The sequence below is a fragment of the Stegodyphus dumicola genome, chromosome 9 (assembly GCF_044657685.1).
Source record: "Stegodyphus dumicola isolate Sdum_Otavi_A_Nest chromosome 9, ASM4465768v1".
Lineage (NCBI taxonomy): Eukaryota > Metazoa > Arthropoda > Arachnida > Araneae > Eresidae > Stegodyphus > Stegodyphus dumicola.
Window position 1 is genome coordinate 75444778 of NC_140776.1, and position 21996 is coordinate 75466773.

The 21996-nt window shown below is 33.0% G+C and overlaps 2 protein-coding genes across 2 annotated transcripts in view; one reads left to right on the forward strand and one right to left on the reverse strand.

The window, feature by feature from the left end:
- The window catches only part of LOC118194703 (uncharacterized), a 195126-nt gene extending 173988 nt beyond the window's left edge, over positions 1–21138 (reverse strand). Inside the window, exon 1 of the mRNA XM_085823628.1 lies at positions 20934–21138. The gene's annotated coding sequence lies outside the window, so the exon portion shown is untranslated. The remainder of the gene's footprint in view (positions 1–20933) is intronic.
- Myo10A (unconventional myosin 10A) overlaps positions 1–21996 on the forward strand; it is a 388389-nt gene that overhangs the window by 116783 nt on the left and 249610 nt on the right. The window contains exons 3-5 of the mRNA XM_035365884.2: positions 439–549; positions 14400–14488; positions 15564–15627. Of these exons, the coding sequence (XP_035221775.1) occupies positions 439–549; positions 14400–14488; positions 15564–15627 (264 nt within the window). The remainder of the gene's footprint in view (positions 1–438; positions 550–14399; positions 14489–15563; positions 15628–21996) is intronic.

The following is a 21996-nucleotide window of genomic DNA, read 5'->3' on the forward strand; positions in this document are numbered from 1 at the left end:
TCGCCAAATGGGAGATTTCGCCCCCAGTATGGCAATCCTAAACCCGCCTTGCGGAGAAGCTATCTTACCGCGGCTGGGCATTTCGTAACAATATACAACTTTTCATATTTTTCAGATTGTCTCATACACTTCGTACATGTTGAAGTATCCGACCGGAATGAACCTAATTTGATATATTCGTATAAAAACGACACATTTTAAACTCCATTTATTACTCATATAAGCTTACTCATATTAGTTTTTAAGAGAGTTATGTCAGATTTCCAAAATTAACACTGACGCAATGATTTGTTTTTAAATTAATGTCCAAATATTGTATCTATAAATAGGTTTAATTTTTAAAACATCGGGAGTTTTTTCCCCCTCTTTGCTTGTTTTCGTTGACTAGATTTATTTTTAATGTAGTATCACTTTACAATTTAACTTGTTTTTTAACAGGGAGACTTGGTATGGTTCGACCCGGGCATCGGGTACCTTCTGCCCGGGGAAGTGGCGGATTTTTCGAAGCCCGCTCAAGTCATCACAGTCCAAGCTCTTATCAGTGGAAAGGTAAATATTTTATTCTTATGCGTTGCTTCCTTCGTTTTTATTTTTTGTCTATAATAAAATCTTACGAAAAGCTTGTGAAAACAGCAAAGTGCATAAAATCTTATGAACACGCTCTTACATACGTGGACTTGCAAATTAATGATTATCTGTCCGATTTCCTGCAATCATTGGAATTCTTTCAAGTAATCATTAAGCATATCATTTTAGTTTTCAAAATTTTGCTGTTGTGACTGCTTTAAATATTATTAAAGTTAAGCATTTCAGAAGAGATCATAAGCATATATGACTTCATAAGAAGGTTGGGTAGTCCCTATGTAGGACGCACAAGAAGTTTTCGTTCGAAGATGCCACGAGAAGTAATACCTTTGGTATTCTGTTTTGAAGACATTTCTGCATTCTTCAAGGCAGTTGTCCCATTGACAAACTAAATTTAAAGTGCCCATCTAAAAGTCAATCAAGTCTGTTAGATGTTACATAAGTAACTCGATACAGTTTTTCATGTGGTCACCCAACTGGAATGCTAACATTTCAAGAACATTTTCATTGAAGGAAAGATTTAAAATTTCCAGGGTATTGTCCTCTCCAGGGTCTCCCACAGGCAAACTTTCGACTTTTAGGAGCACAAGGGAACGCAGAGTCGTGTAGAAAGGACCTCTTTAAAGAAGTTATCAAGGCGACTGACCATCGTTGTGCTCGTTTCAAGACTATTAAATTAATGTAATGCGGTGTGTCGCAGAAGAGATTTATGTCTTTCAGATGGGAGGGAATAGTTAGTTGTACATTGTTTGCTTTGAATATATTTGATACCAAAGGCACAACTAAGTTGTGCATCACGTATTTCCCGCAATATTTTAAATACGATGAATGCCTTACTAATCGTACATCTCGATCACAGTCTTTATATTCGCTCAGCTAGAATGAAATGCATGTCATTTGCAAAATCGCAGCACAGCTGAATGTAGCTTGCCTTAAATATTAAAATTCTGATTTTAAAGCTCTCAGGGAGGATCTCAGACGTTAAAGAGGCGAATAAATTGCCCTTGAAACAATATATGCCTTTTACTGAAGAATTTCTCATTGCACTCCTGCTGATAGTCAACTACATAAACAATTCTTAAATTATTGTGCAAGAGCTTTTTTATAATATAATAATGCATTCCAGTAATTGTCTAAGGATATTGTTTTGCACAATCTGGAGCTTTTTCAAATAAGTTTTTGTAGTGGCTGTCTAGACTGGAAACACGCAGCACCTAATAAGCCTTATAATGGCGATGTAAATTTGGCCTTTCCTGGCAAAGGCTGAGCCTAAAATTCTTTGCAAGTGAAACACCCCCAGATAACTGTCACTAGCTGCTGTCCCCGCTTGGGCTCCGGACGGATATAAAGGCTGAATATTTATAATTTGTGATCTTTTGCGACGAACTAATAGTAGCTTTGTTGTTTGTTGTTGAGGACAGAAATTCTCCACCGTGTCCATCAATGCCCAGTATTCTAAACAATATCCTACAGTTTGTTAATAGCTTAGGTTGAATTGATCTGACTGCTATAGTGGTGTCATCCGCGTAGCTAGCTTGTAATGAGTTGTAATTTAGTTTTCCACGCAGAATATCTGGAACATGAAGATAAAGCCCGGAGCCAAGGCACATAGCTGGTTAATCCAACGATTTTTGTTTTTAGGGGACCTGAAGTTGCAAATATGCAGAAATTATCTAATGTTGTTGGCAACTTGAAAAGTGAAACGGCACATATTATTAATGATTTTTGAAGAAATGGTGTTACTATTATCGACATGTTTTTGTCCCTCTTCAGATTATGTTCGGAAATCATGGCTGCAAAACGTAGCCTTTATTATGCAATATTTTATGTTCTTGTATGGGTGAAACCTCATCTTGAAAATAAAAGAGGAATTAAAAACGTTGTGTACTAAGAAATTTCCTTCAGAAAGAAATATAACTTTGGTAATTGAGTTAATATCGATTGAAATACATATTATATTTTAAACGTTTACCTGCATTTGGATCAACTTATATTTGCACCACCTGGTGGGAAATAAATAGCATGTTAATGATATAAATCACGGATTCTCAACTGGTGGTGGGCAAGAGAAAAATAAGTGGTAAACAAAGAAAGTATTTTTAATTATTAAATTCAAAAGTTAAAACCCCAACATGCTGATTGAATTTTTTCTCTAACACACGTAAATTTATATGATCTGAGCTTTGTTCAAGAGTGGTAATGGTAGTAGTACTTTATAGTGGTGGTACTAAAGATTTTCAGTTTTTGTTTTCATGGTACGCGTTAGTCAAAAGGTTGAGAACCGCTGATATAAACGATACAGTAAAGTAAAAACAATTTGATATTATTACTACTGATTTTGGTCTTTATATGCTAGCTTTATATTATAATAAAAAAGTACTAATATTTAGTATACTGCATACTCCTTGTGCAATAGATAGCTTTAACAACTGTGCGAAAGTATCTTAACGATCTAACTTTGAAACAACGTATTATTCACATGACAATCTGCATTCGAGATTGTTATCTTAACTGAATTTAAACAAACTAACAAAGACAGTGATTGGCTCCCTATTGACTAATAGTTTTGCTTTTAGGTTCATTTGAATAAACTCTGAGAGAGAGAGTTTAGTTTAATACTAGTTAAACATTTAACAAATATGGCCTTGAATAGTATCACGCAAGGTCATTCTTTGATTACATGTTAACTTCTTTTTATTAACTACAAATATGATATAAATAATGAATTGCGTGATGAATTTTTTTTCTCGCTAGCAAAAATTAAATCTTAGAGATGCTGATATGATAAAAAGCTGAAGTGAGTATGATGTAAAGTAATCATTACATGCATTCGGAATAATTAACTATTATATATACATCCGAAATGTAGCACTATATAAATGCAACTAATGAAATAAAATTTTATTAACAACATTTCGAGCATCGAAAAAATTTTAAGAAGTCATTTGAAAATTTAGAAGAAATGTTTGTTTAAAAGTTTGATATCGCATTTTTGTTGTTGTTATTATTATTAATTAAATGCTGAAATTCTTTATTTTAACTGAGATGATAGCAATACCAGAAACGTAATAGGTAAAGGTTTTTACTCGGAATTTGATTTTATCATATTTCTGTTTTGAACTGCTCTAGAAAATTTTTAAGAAGAAAAATATCATGGATGTTGAATCAATCAACAAAATAGAAGAGCTATTAAAAGTGAAAAAAAGAATAACCGAACGCTTGGTTAATTGATTAAAGTAATGTACGCAAGAACTATGCTTTAATTAGATAATTTAACTATGGTAAAGCTACTAAGCAATTGCCTAAGAGGAAAAATGCCTTTTTGGAGGGCTTTCTGAGGAAAACTGACTGGTAATCACGATATGCTGGAGAAAAACCACGAAAATATGTTATACAGTCATCCCGTTCACCTGGATTCAAACCCAAATCAGGTCGAACTACAAGTATTCAGTTATCTTAACCACTTGGCCAATGATGTGGCTTCGTGCTTTAGGCAAGGTTGGATCGTAGAGGATTTTCTAAGAAAATTAAGTAGTGTATTATCTGACAAATAAACTGTTGGAATCATTTTCAAATACCCATGTAGCTAAACCTGATGAATTAGTTTTAAGCAGATTCTTGTTTTATTTAAAAATCATTAATTTCAGAACTGCCTTCTGAAACTCATTCTATGAAGTTTCCCTCCCCTCTTTTCCGCAATTCAGCATTGTGAACAAGCAACGAATAGCTACCTATATTCAGAGACAAAAAAGAAGTTTACGAACGTTCTTTACAGGAATGTTTTAATAAATATTAAAAGGTGAATATAGGAAGTTTCATAAAAGCATTTTCTCCAATTACTTCAATTTTTAAGTGCTATCCATTCCCTTCATTTTACTTCTTAAAAATTCTGGAATTTTTATGTGACTGTGAAAGAAAATTTGCATGAGTTGTTTGTTCGCAAATGTTTGGCATATGAGAAACTTGTTTCTCGACATTCTTGAAGATTCAAACTAGGTATGGGCGAGACGAAATTCTAACGTGGTTACAAATATTCATACATATGTATAAAAAAGAAGTAAAACAGATAATTTTCTCCATTCCCAAACTAAAAGCGGGTCAGCAATTTCCAAGTAGCTTGAATAAAACTTGGAAAGATATATTTATTTTATGTATTTAAACTAAAATTCTAAAGAAACCTTTAAAGAAATATATCTTTATTATTATTTTTGCATGTTATAAACTTTTACATTATTATTTACAACTTCCTTTTTCTTAAAACACTGTATTGAAATATATTAAAAGAGAAATTTACAATTAATCACTTCCTTAGTTTGATTGACCTGTGTCTATTCTTTTACAGCATTTATTTAAGTTCCAATAATTGCAGAACGGATAAGACCTTAAAATGTCGATAGTTCATCTTTGAGCTCTATTCGTGGAAGGACTAAAATATATAAAGTGATGTAATGTGATTTGCGTTACATCATTCGATGTATAACCTTGCACAATAGCGTACTCCCCTTTCGATATCATCTGTTATTCGTACAATAGTTAGCAAGGATCATTACCAATAAATATAAAAATCTCCATGTTTGTAATGAAGGATACGTGCGATGCTGAAGCATGCAAAATCTGTTAACATACGTTTTTTTAATGTAGTTGAATTTGAGGAATAGAAAGAAAGAGACCTCCGAATGCCATATTCCTTAAATAATATCGCTGAAAACCGAGATAGTATTTCATACATGCAGTAATAGACTATCAGACATAGATTAAAAAAGTTAAAAAATTTTTGATTCGGATTTATGTTCCGTTTCATTTTTCAGGTAACTATATAATTTATTAAAATCGGTGTTAATAAATTCTTAATTTTTTTTACCGAATCAAATGAAACCTAGTAATAATTAGATTGTTAATAAACTAATAATGTCAATAAATGTGAATATAAAAATATTTAGAAAGTTTTTGCTTCTCTTTAAAATATGTGAAATAAATTTTGACCTGCCAAATTAAAATATTAAACCACAGGAATTCCGAAACACATGTACATTGCGCAGTGAAAAAAAAGATGCAAGCCCTAAGGGGCGGAATGATGTCAACAGTCTTATCACAAATTCCTGAGGTTGACTACGAATGAAGCTGCCTTTAGAATACTTTGCGTTCTCTCATCTCTATATTAAGATAGTTTCTTTCTACTTTTTCTGGAATTCTTTCACCTATTTATTTCCCTTTGCAAAATCTTATTTTTAACATATCTAAGTGGGAAAACTTCTGAGTAAAGGATCTCGTTCTAATACTTATGTTTGATTAAAAACTGAAAATATTCATTAGAAATATACGAATCTAGTTTAAAAATGGGCAAAAATAAATAAATAATTATAAATAAATGTATAAATAAAATAAAATTAGAATAATTTTTTTAAATTAAAAAATAAATAAAAAAAAGAAGAAAGAAGATTCAGATTTTACAGTCCCACCAGAGAATTTGTTAAGGTTTTTATTATTTCGCTGAACTTCGTAGGTTACCAGTCTTTTCTTGAATTTACTCATGAAAATTGTTTCCTAAGAAATTTCTCCTGCGGAAAAGAAAAAAATTGTCCTTTTAGCTTTACTGTTAAGCATTGCGATTCGCCCTTACGCCACATGATATTCAACAATAAAATCGAAAAATATTTAGAAACAGCATACCTTTAGAATTCCTGATAGAGTGTTACGGACTGCAATTCATTTCGTCCAATATTCGCTGTATTATTTCTTGGGAAGCTAGCCGCCTAAAAGAAGTATTATAAAAGAAAAGAAAATATGTCACAATTTAAATGAATCGAGCTCGTGTTATTTTATAAAAGTGTTTATTATTTCTAGTTGGACATCTCATGATTTAAATTATTTTTATTTAAATCAGTCAGATTAAAAAGTAGAAAAAAAAAAAACAGCGTTTATTGCTTTTAAGTCACTAGGTTTTCTTACTCAGCAGTAGAAAGATTCAGTTTGAAAGTTAAATATCTTACAGTTTACTGAAATGCAACATACTGTGCTTGGAGATAATAAGTATTGTATTTGAGGCAATGTCGACATACTACTTTCAAATAACTGAGTTTGTGGATTAAAATTGAAAGCTAAATACCTTATATTTTGCTGAATGGCAACAGTCTGGCGCCCTGGAAATAAAAATGTTCTATTCCGATCAGTGTTGCCACTTTTGGCTTTCAAATCACTGCGTTTGTTGAACAAAAACTCGTTAAATTTGTAGAAAATATGAAAGAAGTCAAAAAAAATTTCAAAATTCGGTGTCAAGGAGGACTACGTATCGATTTCGTGGAAGACTATGTGTATTAAAAATTCTTTAGCTCTAAGTGCCGTCTTTTTTCCACGATGGGAGGAGCATTGATACATATCAATTCTTCATTACTTCATTACTAAAAAATAATAAATCACGATATCATTTGGTGGCACAAGTGATTCTAGTACGAAAATTAGACAAACGAAAAGTGAGTTTCAAGACCAATAGCACCTCTGATTGTAAAAATTTTAGTTTGCATAGATTTTTTAAGAAAAAAAAAAAGAAAAAAAAAAAAAAAAACACCTTCCTCTTGGAGAGCCTGTGTCTGATTTTTGTGATTGCCCTTAAAATCACTAGAGTTTGATACAAAATAAACTCAAACAAACGTTGTTTTTTGTCTAATTTAAAATTTTCTTGCGGTATTTTTTATTTCATTTCAGTTTAAAATGTCATTTTATCAAGCAGTGCCTGCATCCCAGCAAAGTAAGATTGTCTCTAGAGTCTCTTTCTGAAGACAGAATATGTATTCAAGTATAGGTACTAGCGTCAAGAAAGCAAGCTTTGTACTTTTGGTTGGACATCAGATGCATACCATCAAGCGTATTCCTCGCATACTACCTATCTGAAGCTGTAGTGCTCCAAACATTATTTCATGATTAGAGATTATAGTATTTGGGTTATAGCAAAGCATTCGAGTGCTATCTGTATAAGAGAAAGCATGTCTTCATGAAGGATTTCTTAAGTAAAACTAATTTGCATTTATGTTAAACATAGGTAAAGTCCCAAGCAGGCATCATCTTCGTCGGTTTTTGAAATCGAGTCGAACTGCTAGTGTACAACAATTTTTTATGCCTATTTCTTCTCTGCAACTGATTTAGTGAATTTAGAATGAGATTCTACACATTCCTGAGGATAATTAAGTGCTCTGCTAAAATGTTCTGATGCCCAGTGAATCCATTAGAGAATGATGAAATGGGGCTTTTGTTTCTGTAATTGCTCATAGGAGCCAATTTTGTTGATTTGGGTAATTTTTCTTTTCGAAGAGGACTCTTCTGAAGGCAGTTATTTATCTCATAATGTTTATTATTTTCGATTTCAGAGGGCCGGTTTTTATTCGATATTTTTTATGTGCTACTCATTTTGCAAAGGTAGTTTGCAGTGCAAATCTTGGATTAGAGGGTATGTGAATATGTAGGTTGAGAATAAGCTTTCTATAAATTAGCAGCTAAGATGCGGAAAATATGCGCTTTTGAATTATACACTTCTCCATCCTCGTATTATTATTATTAGAATATAATTTGGAATTTATAACTTTATTCTACTAAGTTTTTCACTAAACTCCTTCATGGCACTTAATTTGAAATGTACGTAATGATAATATTGATAATAAATGGAGTGATTTAATATTTATTCTCATAATACACAAAATTAATTTTTAATAATAAAGTTCCTTTAAAGAGAAGAGAATATCAATGGTGGTTTGTTAGTTAGTGGAAATAATAATCCAATTTATATTCATTAAAATAATAACTCAGCATATGTTCATTTTAACCGTTTTTCTTATTGATGAAGATAATAAATATAGTGTAAAAAATCCCATGGAAAGAATTTCCTTTTCAAATTTGAAAATATTAGAAGTTGCTTAAATGTGTTTTAGAAATGTGTTACAATTCAGACATATTTATTCAGTTTAATGCAATAGTTAAAATATATTTTCATTTTGTTAACCGTAAATCTCGGTAGTTCTTAATAGTGAGAAAATGAAGTAAATGCGCTGCTGAATTTCCAAATTAAGAAAAAAAAAAGAAAAAAAAAAAGAGCTATTTCGAATGATATACATTATGCTTATACACTGCTGGCCATTTAAATTGCAGCACCAGGAAGGAATGATCTGACGAATGTCAAAATCACATGAAAGGAAGAAGAAGTTGGGGTATGCAAATAATTAGTACTATTTCAGCGTATTTAGACGGTGCAGGAGGGAGCAAAGACATCTGAAGCATTGCATGAAAGAAAAGTTGTGTAGTGGATTTCTTATTCGGAAAGCGCTTTGTATGGTCGGAGTTTCCTCAGAATATCGTGTTATGTCTCAAATAAGAGGAAAATATGCTTACCAGAAAGTGTCGGAATACGATACAGGCAGAATGGTTACCTATCGAGAGTGTGGATTATCGTTCCGTCACATTGGTCGACATTCAACCACTGTCATAAGAATATGGAATCAGTGGGTTGCTGAGGGTAATACTGAACGGCATGCAGGATCTCAACGCTCTTTCCTGATTAACGCCCGAGAGGATAAACATATTTTGAGGTCAGCCTTGCAAAACTGTACAGCTACATAACGGACCATTAGTCAGGAAATGGGCATGTTTGCGGCAAGCCCAGTATCAGCTCGTAAGGTTTGTCGACGTTTTTAGTAGCGTGAACTACCCTCACGGCGACCATTATACTTCGGCTTCCCTTGACAATGCACCACATAGAGTGACGGCGACTCTGCTGCGCCGAACGTCAAAGCTGGAGTGGCACAATGTCGTCTTTTTACACTAGGCCCCATTCTACGTGCAGTATTATGATGGCCGTATACATGTCTGGAGGGTTCGAGGAGACTGCAGTCGTCTGCTTTAGATGTTTTCAGTGGATGATAGAACTGGAGACCGTGCGTGAAGGGACATCAGCAATCGAATAGGAAAGTCAGAACACGACGTGCAACACGTCTTGCATTATTTTATTGGAACATGGCGTTTGGTAGCTGATGGGGTGGTAGCTGTTTCTGTTGATTTCGCAATTCTGTGAACCCCAAAACTGCTTACAAATTTAATCATTTTGTTTTCATGCTATGCTACTTATGTACATCCTTTCATTTATAGTGCTGCAATTTTAATAGCCAACCGTGTAATTGCTGTATGAGCTTGGTTAAAACAAAGTGATAGGATCATTGATAGTGAGGCAGTGTTTTCTGTAGTATAGAGTGTTTTTTAGTATTGATACGGAAGATCCATTTCCAATACAACGATGAACATAAGATGTCTTTTTCCTGCAAGTCTTCGTTCTAGGTCTTATGATTTTGAAAAATATGCAGAATCATTTGCGTATGTAACGCCATATCAGTTGAAGGGATAGCATTATCATTTATTTACATAATCAGATATACGGGTTGTACCCCTAGTTACTTACCAATATATGCGACATCGGGCTTTCGAAACACTGCAGCCACGATAGTTTACCCAACAAAAAGGATGTTATGAATTTTCATATACAGTGCTCCATTTAAAAAATATTTTTCTGTAAGATTGAAGCAAAGAAATTGAAGATTCATTTGCACAATTAGGTCCATGCGTTAAATAAATCTTATCAAACTCTATTTTGAAATCTAAGCAACATTCTTGCGTTTATATTCTTTGTTGCGCTTTTGTGAAGATTTCTGAACTGTTTGAAACGATTCTTCCAAAATAAAACTGGTTATTTGCATTACTCTCAGTTTTGTTACATTAAAACAATCGACTGACAATTTCTTTTACTAAATTAAGTCAACATGACAAGAATCTATTTAAGTGAACGGTTTAAAAGGTTGAAAAAGAAAATGGCTGCTTTAAAAGTATATTATTGATTAAATACGTATCAAGCGATTTGTTTTTTAGATAAGCGATGTTAGACAAATCATAATTTTTCCCCCAAATCGCGAAAATTCAGAGGGATAGAATCGCTTTTAAATCAGTTGTCATTTAGTAAATCACAATTGGTTTATATCTTTCTGAGTGTTCAGCATAGAACTAAGCTAGAATGATTCTTCTAATAAAGATGAACTGAAATCTGTTTTATTAAACGCAGATTCTTCCTTCGCTCTTACGAAGGATGATAACCCGAAACAAACGATTTATCCTTGAGGTAGCTTAACTGATCATATCTGAATTATTCGTCAAAAAACCATTTATTTGAAAGTCTCTAGATTTGAACAAAATTGAAGAAAAATAATGATCTGTTTCATGCATAAAATTGCTACCTAAAGACCGAGTAATGTTCTTTTTAGTTCATTTATATCAATTAGAACATATCCCAAAGACCATTTATTTTCATCTCAGCAGTGAAGGAAGTCGTAAAATGGATTAATCTTTCAGACATTTGTTGGAGTGCTTTCCGTAGAGTAGCAAAATTTTAGTAGCTTTGAATATTTTGATATGGATATATTGCCAGCGAAGTATTTTGACCAGAAATTTGATGATGCCAATTTGTGATAATGTTTTTAAAATCTGTGTACCTCCGTACGATACTTTCCTTTTCTTAAATTTATGTATCATTCGATCTCTGTATGATGTCTGCTTTTTCTATGAGTACTTTTTATGTAAAATGTTGATCCTAAATTATAAAATATGTTGCCTTTTGTTTTGAAAACTTTTGTTGAAATTACCGCGGAATGTTAATCCTCTTAAATTTATCTCAGAAGATTCTGCAGTAATGTAAATGTAATTCAGTTTCGGGTTGTTAGATTGTGGTTCGTCGCATAATATTATCAAAGCAAATGTGAATTTATATCTATTAATGTTTTACTTTAATATTGCAATTCTCACTGCTTATAGAAAATAAAATATTGCAATATTCTGAAATTTTACTTGGAAGAAAAATGCGCCGGTCTTCAATATGCAGACTATTTTTGGTGTTTAAGAAGAGCCATCCTGTACCTTCTTCGAAATGAATAGTTTTTCTATAAAATTAAAATCTATCTGAGGTGGAATTTTTGCCTAACTATGCGTTCAAAAAATTTTTGTTAATTTTTTTGAAGGTCTATGCTTTCTTGGTGGATGCACTGCTGTCCACCATAGACTTTGTGACTTATTTACCCAGACTTGGTGAAACAAAAATTGTCCCTCCCCGATTTGACCGAGGAGTTTTGCCTCCTTGGATCGCTCTAGGGGTTGCGGCTTATCTCTGTTAAGGGAGACTCGAGCTTGCCAGGTCTGGATGCCTCTTCCTCCTAGAGTTCTGTTGAATCGAATTTCATGTGGCATAAGCATGATATTTATAAAGAAGGTAGTAAACACGCAAAACATTAATAATAAAAAGACAAAAAAAAAAAATTGTAAAGCCATCTTAGTAAGAAAAGTGAACATTGATATGATGAACTGAGAAAAGATTGAAGAAAAAAACATGAAAATGTATGTAAATACTTAACGCAGCAACGAGAATTCTAAACGTATACCGCTTTAAAAATTTTTGCAGTTTTGTTGTTGAATTGTGAAGCAAATGATGCCTAATAATAAAGCTAAAAAGACAAAAAAAAAAAAAAAAAATGTGTTAGTAGGAGTAAGTGTAATAGCAGACTTGTAGACTGTAAGGTCAGCGAAAGCCCAAAATAGTTTGTTAAAAAAGTTTAACAAACTATTTTGGGCCACCGATCTGAAGAAATCTTTCAGATTTTTATTTTATTTTATTTTTTAATGTTTATATTTGTAACTTTTGAAACTCTTTGAACAAATTTTAAAGAACATATTCTTAAATCTTTTACAAATTCGCTTTTAATTCGAAATCCATAAGGTACGGGGAGGTATGTTTCTTTAAATTTTTCTAACAATTAGAATTTTGTAACTGAAACAAACCGTTTAGTCTCAGTTTTCAAGACACGGATAAAAATCTCCGCACGCTGTACACGATTCTGAGTGACTGTTAAAATCTTTATTTTCCATATAGGCTCATTTGTTAGTAGAGAAGAGAAATTCCACCTTAAAAAAACGGCTTCCACGAACTGCTTAGCATATGGCTTATTTAGCCGGACTTAGTGAAACAAAAATTGTCCTCTCGATTCTGGTCAACCCGTCATAGTCACAATAGCAGAAGTCACAGTAGCAATAGTCACAGTAGCAATAGTCACAGAATTACGCATAATAAAATTGGCTCAATCATATTATACTTTACTTCTGCTTAATCAGCCATATGAAGTCGTCGTATGCAGGCTGCTCCAAATAAGTCTATGATGTTAATTTTCCTACGTTTATAGCAACACAGCGGCAAACACCTCTTCTATGCTCAGCGTTTCACTCATTCAATCGAACTCGTATTCAATTCTCTCTCTCTCTCTATATATATATAGATAGCTCCGTATATGTTCATTTCCTTTTTGCATAATGTACATATATTTTCACGTTTCTGTTTTCCTTCCGTATCTTCTTTCTATCAGTTATGATTGATATAAGAAATTTTATGAGACAGAAGATCTTTCGTTTACCTCCACATCGTTATATAAAATATATATGTATAGCGACTGTTTTGACACATATTGCTATTCCATATTATCTTTATGTATATTTTTCCATTTTGCCTATGATTTTTATCAGTTATGTCTTAATAATTATAATAACCTGCTGCCATGCTGTGTGCTGTCAAATCCACAGAACTCGTGTTATTTATAGGATATCATAGCTCTAGATTCTTCCTACGAGGGTGGCAGCTAAACTCCGTGCAATAACCGAACGAAGGCCAATTCGAATGTTGTCCGATAGGGACAACATTGGACAATATCACATTTTCAGTTGCGTGAAGCTGTAAGCATGCAGCACATCGGGAATTTAAACATTATTCATCAACCAATCAAACTTTAAGTTAGTCAAATTTTATCCTTAAATTAGAAAAAACTGGTGTTATTTTCAGAGGGAAGATCTAACCATTTCATAAAAATCTAACCCAGGTGTCCTTTTTTTTAAAGGCCAGATTTTTGTTTTCCACCCAGACCAGAAATTATCGTTAAATTTAATTTTTTGGAAATCTACTCTTCTTAAAAATGTGTCAGTCTGTCATTGTAACCGCTTTTTATATTTACGCTAGTGTATGTCTCTTTAAAAATATACATTTTAAAAATAGACAAATGTCTAAAAAATTCTCACATCGATTTTTTACAAAATTTTGGTTACATATTTCCACGATTCTCCTCTATAAAATACATAGATATCATTTAATGTTATTCAAAAATCTTAGCTAAAGGTTAATTTTTGATAGACAGCTTTACTGCCACACTGCGGTGCACTCGAGAAGATGAATCTATAGAACTGCATTTTTTCTCTCTCCAGCGGGATTTTTTTTTTCCCCTGGTATGTGTGTGTGCATTTTACTTTTTTATATAACTGTTTTGACTGAGCTTCATTTTTTCCCTGGTATGTGTGTGTGTATTTTACTTTTTCATATAAGTGTTTTGATTGAGCTTCATTGTATATAGTAACAAGCTGTTCACTGAAAATTATTTTTTTTAAAGGTAATAAAATGTTTGGCTTAGCTCTTTCGCGTATTTGTATTTAGTTTCGAATAGATACAACTATTATCGTATATTTTTAACCCCTTTCTTCATTTTTTTCATAGTTCTGCTTCATTCGAATTATGTGCTTCATTCGAATTATGTGAACTGATGTATGAACATTCCACTAAAAATTTCCCTACTCTCTTTTTAGACATTACAGTGTTTTGTTTTAAAGAATGTTATAATGTTATGTAAATTCTGTTCTTAAACCTGAGATTAGCTTATCAATTAGTAATCTTCTAAAACTAAACTGGATTTTTTCTTCCATTTCAGCCGCAAAATTTTACACTTCACAATTTGGAAAGCGTAAGAAAGAGACAAGATTTGGGCCCAAATGGATTTGAAGACATGATCGAACTTATGTAAGTTTAATAATTGATTTTAATTTATTAGTACCTTTTTAATTCATTTCAGAACGTTGCGCATTTGATATAAAATAAACTTTTTAAAACTTAGAAATTTAGTAATATAGTTTTTATAAAGAGATTTAAAAACGATGTCATAGTTCACTGCATGCAGAAAATAATTCATTATATGCAAAATCAGATGTTTTTAACAGTCGAAAATTAATTTATTTATTCTTGTATTGTCACTAAGAGCCATTAAGATTCAGTTTTTGTCAAAAGTTGAACTAATAGTTAAAAATTATTAACAACAAAGTTTAACTAACTGTTAAAATAGCGAAGATAAAATAAGAATTTTTTACTAAGATTATTCATTACATTTACGACTGACTGTTGTCCAAATATCTTCAGGTATTTAAACAGCTGACACTTTACCTTGCTCCACGCACTGCGTTGCGATCCCTGCTGTAAATAATTCATTAATTAACATCTAATAAATATGATTTGATGTTGATTAAATAATAAGTAACTGTATAAGGTTTACTCAAAATTATTTTTTGCCCAAAGGCCGTTAACCCAGAAGGGCTATTAATTTCGTTTTGGCATTTTACGTTGAAAACTTTAAATGTAGTTTCACTTTTCAAATTGTTGCCACCCAATGTTTCCGCCCTGTGTTATATTTAAAGAAAATTAAATAATGAAGCATCTGCACAAATGTATGTATGATTCTCGCATTGTGATAACACAATGCGAGAAGCATTGAGGAGCCATCAAATTGTGAATAACGTAATCTTCCACCAAATATGGGCTTCCTCTTCACCAGGGCGCGAGACTGTATCAGAAATTCTAAAGATATGCTTATTTTAAAATTATTTTGTGATGTTGCTGTTGAATTGAATTTATGGTTGAAAATGCTTTTTAATAAATAAAGATGACACACAAAAAGTTAAAAAACATCCCTTTGGGCGTAATGTAAAATCCGAAAGCTTTCAGAATTATTTTAAAAATTTATTTACCTTCATTTTTTTTGTAATTATTTTGCTTAAATAACTGCTTTTATGTTTGACTCTTGTTCTCATTTTATTTATTTCAGTGACTTAAACGAAGCGTCTCTACTATGGAACTTAAAAATTCGATACGACAAGGAAATGATATACGTAAGTAATTTATGTCATCGTTTTGAATAAGTCTTTTTCCTGAAGTTAATATGCCTTATTTCCGCTAGCATTATACATCTATAAATTTTAATCGTTCACTTTGATAGCGACGTGCATGCTTGGAAAATCTTAAATAAAAAATGCCGCTATCCTTCAGAAGAGGAGATAAAAATGTGTTGTTAGACACAGATTTCCGTTTCCCTTATCATTTGATGGCCCAATTAGCCGGAAGTACACGCCATAAGTGTGTTTTGATTTAACGCCTCTTATTATTTATCTGGATGTTCGGCCAGTTGTTAGCGTGCTCTTCTTTATTCTTTTCTTTTAGTTTTGTATTTTCATTCTTTGCTAATTGCGTTTGGCATTCAGTGATTAAAAAGAAGGGGAAAACGAATAAAAAATTTATCACGCAGAGTGTGGCAGCATTACTATAAGTAATGACGTGACTAGTGATGTCATTTTGATTGCGTCAGTTACTTTATTTCTCCTTATTCTTCTTGAAATAATTAGATTTTGGATTTTTCATAGTAGTTGAGTCATCGTTTTTTTTAAATGATGTGGCAGTTGCTTTGATTCTTACTTAATTTAAGTTAGAATGATCTTATTGTATTTCATAAATTAAATCAATTTCATCAGGATAAAAACTTGATCCTAAAGTGGCATGGCGATAAAAGTATCTGATAGAAACTATGAAATATACTATTAAATTTTGAATTTGCGCAAGCATTAAAGAGGTTAGAACTGTTTTTAAATCTTTCTTTGAGAGGTTATGTATGTTGTAATTCATTTCAGATATACGTTAGCTTTCAAAAATATATACCGGTGATGCAAAAGTTAACTACAAATTGAATCATTTTTAAAAGTATGCACAGCAGCCAAATGCACAGAAAGAAGTAGGATTTTTTTTTTTTTTTTTTTTTTTTTTTTTTTTTAGGAATACTTGCATTTTTCACCAACAGGTGACGCTTCAGTTGTGACTATTCGTGAGACTAGCTGTCAGTTGCGGCCGGTACCCTGCCCAGCATCCATGAAAATTTCAGTTGTAATTTCTGCCGTATGATGGAGAGTAACTCCTTTTAATAAGGACTGTAACGTTGCATGACCTCTGTATACTTTGATCTTCAGGTATCCTCATAACCAAAAGTCACAAAGTTTAAGGTCGTTAGAACTTGACAGCAAGCATGACTGAGAACACGCCCATTGTCAAATCTCGATCCTAGATGGTGCTGGGTACGACCGACGCTGAGGCGCTCCATCCTGCAGAAATTATAGAGAAGGCCGTCTTAAGGCATGGGCTTGCTGGGCACATACGCAGCTCCATACTAATTCATTTACATTTCATTTGTGTCGGTGTTTCTCGTAGAGATCCCAACACACTAGTTTGCCAAGGGGCTCATAATGCTGTTAAGATTACATTATGAAACACTTGCTTCTTTTGCTAGGAGGGTGCTGTTTCTCAAAAGTGTTGCATAACTCTCAATTGTAATAGAAACAGATGGAAATGTACATCTGTAGGATTTCTCATCGCACAGACCCTTAAAAAATGCCAATTCTCCGAAACTTTCTTTTACAGCGCCCCTGTTGGTGAAAAATTTAATTATTTTTGCAATAAACTTCTCCTTATTAAAAAAAATCCATGTCTTCCCGTGCATTCCTGTGAATACGCATAGTGACATTTTATGCACTTTACGAAATGCTGAAAACTTTTATATTTTCTGTTACTTGTATATTCCCAGGTAAATATTTATAAATAAACATTCTTTAATATTTGCAGTAGAACTTCGATTATCAGAGATAACTGGGCCTGTAATCTTGTAATACCTTGTATAATCAAAAGTCGTTTAATACAAATTAAATAGTAAATCATGCCGGTTTTTTTCTCTAAAAGTTTCCTAAAATTGTTTATTTAAAATTCTAAAAACAAGTGCACAAGTACAAAATAATTTTTTAAAAATTCTTTTATTATTAGATAAAAGTTGTTCCCTTCAATTAATAAATAATCCATACAAGATTTTATTTCGTGACAAAACTATTCACATAAAACTGAAATAAACCCATTCCATCAAAATTTGAGGAAATTGCAATATTTTGCCTAATTTCTTACATATAAATTTATGAGATAATTTTTGAAAAAATATGTAAACCCTTTTCGTTATATTCCTCCAACTCTACAATACGATCATGCCAATTTTTAATCAATAAAAGTTTCATGGGAGAAGCAGCAGAACCTTGATTTAAATATTAAAGATCTTTGCTCGAGGCTTCAGCGCCTATTATCGACTGAAGGGTTAAACGTTTAATACTGGTAGTTCAGTCTGGGTTGAAACCCCGACGAACGGAAGCAGAAATTATTTTCAGAAATTTCAGAAAAATTTATTTCGGAGCAAAAAAGGGAAAAAATCCATAATACCCTTGTCGTAGTTCGAGGCCTTCTGCTTGCTAAACGTCTGTGTTTTCCAGTTACTCACGAATGTACGCAATAAGGAAGGTTAGGTTATTTATCTTGAAGAGGAATATATTGCAACAGTAGAAATGATAAGGCAACATAAAAGAGCATCATCTCAAGCATTCACAGAGTATGCTTCCGGATTCAGTCTTTTAACTCTATAACGGTACGAGAATGTATTTTATAAAATTTCTTAGGTTGCTCCGAAAGAAATAATCAGGTACACTGAATGAGGCGACCGGGCTTTCCAGTTATGTCTCCGTAACACGATATCAATGGTCCTGGAAGAAACCTTCGAAGAATGGCCATGCTCCATCCAAGTACGTGGCTGTTTGCTCAATCCAGCTGAAACTTCAATCAAACTTTTCACGGTGTCGAGAACTTGACTCATCTGAAAGAAACGTTTCGGGTATTTCTACAATACTGTATCTCATTTGCACTATGAAAAGGGTTCCACTGCAATCACAGGAACTGCAATCCAAGAGCCAGCCATTGTGAATTTTACCGATTGGCATCAATAATTCCATAACCGCAGTGCAATGTTATTGCAAAGATCAATTCTTCAACACAACTATATTGATCATAGTGACCATCACTGTAGCAGTATCATGTAAATGGCATTTTACTTGTTAAAATTTTAAAACAGTTAATTGCTTTTGATTCACCATATACATTGCTCAAAACAATTAGGGGATATTGCGAGTTCGGTAATAAATAACTTTATAATCAACAACTTATTTAACAAAAATGAAATAGAAGAGATCAAAAAGGAAAATTATCACTTTTACAAAGTTCAGAATATGCAAATTTTGTCTGTGACTTCAAAAATTACACTTTTTAGATAAAAATGAAAAGCTACCTGCAGCATTCCTTCTATAGGAGGAGATCAAAAACAATTAACAGACGTTGAATGTTCTGTAACAATGAGTACAATTTCTCACAAAGAAATAGCTGAATCGGTAACCTCGTGGGCCATCGATCGTTTAGAGGTGGATCAAATGCAATTCGTTGTAGTGAAAGTGTTAGGAATTTCTCAAAGTGCCATTACCAGACTTGGAATCGGTTTTTCGGAAACTGGAAATGTTCGCTGAAGAGAAGGACAAGATCGTACGCCTGCAACAACACAAATGAGAATCGATATTTAAAACTAACGGCCATAAGAAACCGCACTATGAACGCCATTTTCTAGCAAAAGCGCCTTCAGAGGGCTACTGATACCATGTTTCGACTCAAACCGTTCGAAACCGGCTCCAACATGCGAGTTTGCATATTCGCAGAACTATGGTTTGTGTTTCGTTGATCCATAACCACCGCAACATGCTCTTCACGGTTGAGTCCCGCTTTAGCTTTCAACCTGACAGTAGGCTGATTCTCATTTAGCGGAACTTGGCACACGGAATACTTCTGTGTTTGTATATGAAAGTTTGGCGGAAGATGAGTGATGGTCTGAGCTGGTATTTCTGTTGATGGCGCTACCACCTGTGCATTATCAGGACTCAGAGGTATTAGGAATGAGATCCTCAGACCTATTGTGGTCCTTTAGGCTGCAAGAATCAGGGATGAATTCGTTCTCATGGATGATAATGCCAGGCCACATTGTAGACAATTTCTTTCATACCAGGGGACAAAGGAATCCTTCGAATGTATTGGCCAGTATGTTCCCCAGATAGAAACCTAAAAGAAAATGTTTGGGGCATTCTATGAAGAAAGGCTGCTAGTCGCTTATCACCCCCAGAAACAATTCAGAAGTCGAAAAGCTCTGTTCCACAGGAGTGGGAGAGAATACCTCAGTTCCTCATTGATAATCTCATTGATTCCATGCCTCGTAGGTTTGCGACATTGTTTTCGGCCAGGGAAAACCATATCCTCACTGAAACTCATTTATATCCGAGAAATCACAAATTTTGTTTGTGTTATATGCACAAAGTGTGCATTTTTTGTTCGCTGACAAATATCTTCAATAAAATTTAATTATTTTTTCCCTGCTATCTTACAACACTTATACATTATAGAGGGCGGCGGCACAAAACGTTTCCTCATCCGCAGTTTAGATCCAAAATCGTAATATCGCCTAAATGTTTTGAGCAGTGTATAAAAGGGTGATTTTTGCAGTATATAAATAAAATGAAATTTTTACAAGTAATATTAATAATATTTTGAGCGTAGTATAAATCATATGAAAATGAACCGTGAGAAAGAGAATTCATTTCATAAAGGGAAAATACTTAATTAAAATTTTTTAGCAATAGGGTGCGTTGTATCTAGCGGATATCTTAAATAATCGATTATCTTTGGTGTGTAACGAGTTTCTTCCTTTGCTTATAATAATTGAGCTTAATGGTTTAAAGCCGTCATATAAGAAACTCTCTCCTCGCGACTTTTTTAGCTTACTTTATTATTCATTTAATTTTTATACATTTTTGGTACTTTTAAGGGCTTTTGCTGTTCGTGTGAATTTCGAAAGAACGGCATAAATAATATTTTTATCAAAACATCACTAAAAATATTTTGAATCATGAATTTAATAGTGCCAATTTTTGGAGAACGAATAGTGTTTCTTAAAATTTTTCTAATTAATTTAGACAAGTCCCTCCCCCCAACTGTAAAAAATAATCTCCGAAATTTCATTTATATTGCGACACTATATGTTGAAAAGTACTACAAATATTCGTATTTCCTCATAACCCGCTTAAGGAAGCTTAAGAAAAATACTTTCTTAGAATATGGTTGATAAAAATTCTACAAATGTTTAAGTAATATTCCTTAAAATGCATATTCCTTGCATCTAAAAAGAAAGGCTAGCTTATCTATCTTATGAATGACAGTTTTTAACGTGACAATATTGTATCAGAGTACTTACTATTAATATAATAAATTTAGATCTTCAGTCACATAGGATGATCCCTTGCGCAAGAACAGGTCTAACTTCATATTTGCCTCGAATGCTAATGAACTGGTTGCTGGGTTAGCTTCCTCGTAAGGCTGTAAGCACTGTGGAAATTCCTGGTCACCCAGTGTTAATGCAGAAGCACTTCCGCTGCGTACAATGGGATTTCTTTTATTGCTAACATGAGACACTCATACTGAGTTGAACGAGATCGCTCTAGACAGATAAAAGATAATAGCTAGAATTGAAGAACAGTAGAGTTGTTCAAGGTTGAATCAATACACATGTATTTGGAGCAGCGCAAAGATTAATGAAACTCTTACCTTTTTATCACCTGGTGGTGGCGGAAACATTTATGAGATTGATGGGTTTTCATTTCAGTCTCATTGTTTGAAGCAGGTTTTAAGGTTTTGACGTTTATTTATTGACCATTTCCAAACATTTGCTCTAATGAGCACCTACGTACGTTTATTTTATAGATCAATTGTTAATTTTTTATTTAATGACATGTCAATTAAACTTTCAATTGATCTTATTTTTTCTCCGTTTTGGGCATGAAAGTTTCTTCCAATATTACCTCAGTTTTATCCGTGGTATTTAGTACGGTGATTTCGTCTTCAAATATCTTTGAATTTTTAATAGATACATTACATTAAGATAAATGAGAAGAGGTTAAAATTAATACATACTTTTTACCTTTCTGATCTTTCTTATGCTGAGCTGTTTAACAAAAGAAATGAGAAAGCAGTTTCATAAGTTTTATAAAGAATTTCGAATTTAATTATACTAATAGTCAATCAGAGTAGCCGAACATGTAAGATATTCGGAACTAATGTATCAACAGTAGTTCAGTTTTAAGCAAATGAATTCGTGGCTGCGTGGGATATTCTCGGTTTTACCCATGTGCCTTTCTAACGCGTAAAGGGAATAAATATAAATCAGTTTCCCTTAGAGAGTAAATCGCGAAAGCATCGACTTCTAAGTTATATAATTCTCCATCATTTTGTCATAACAAATAATTTAACCATAGTAAAGG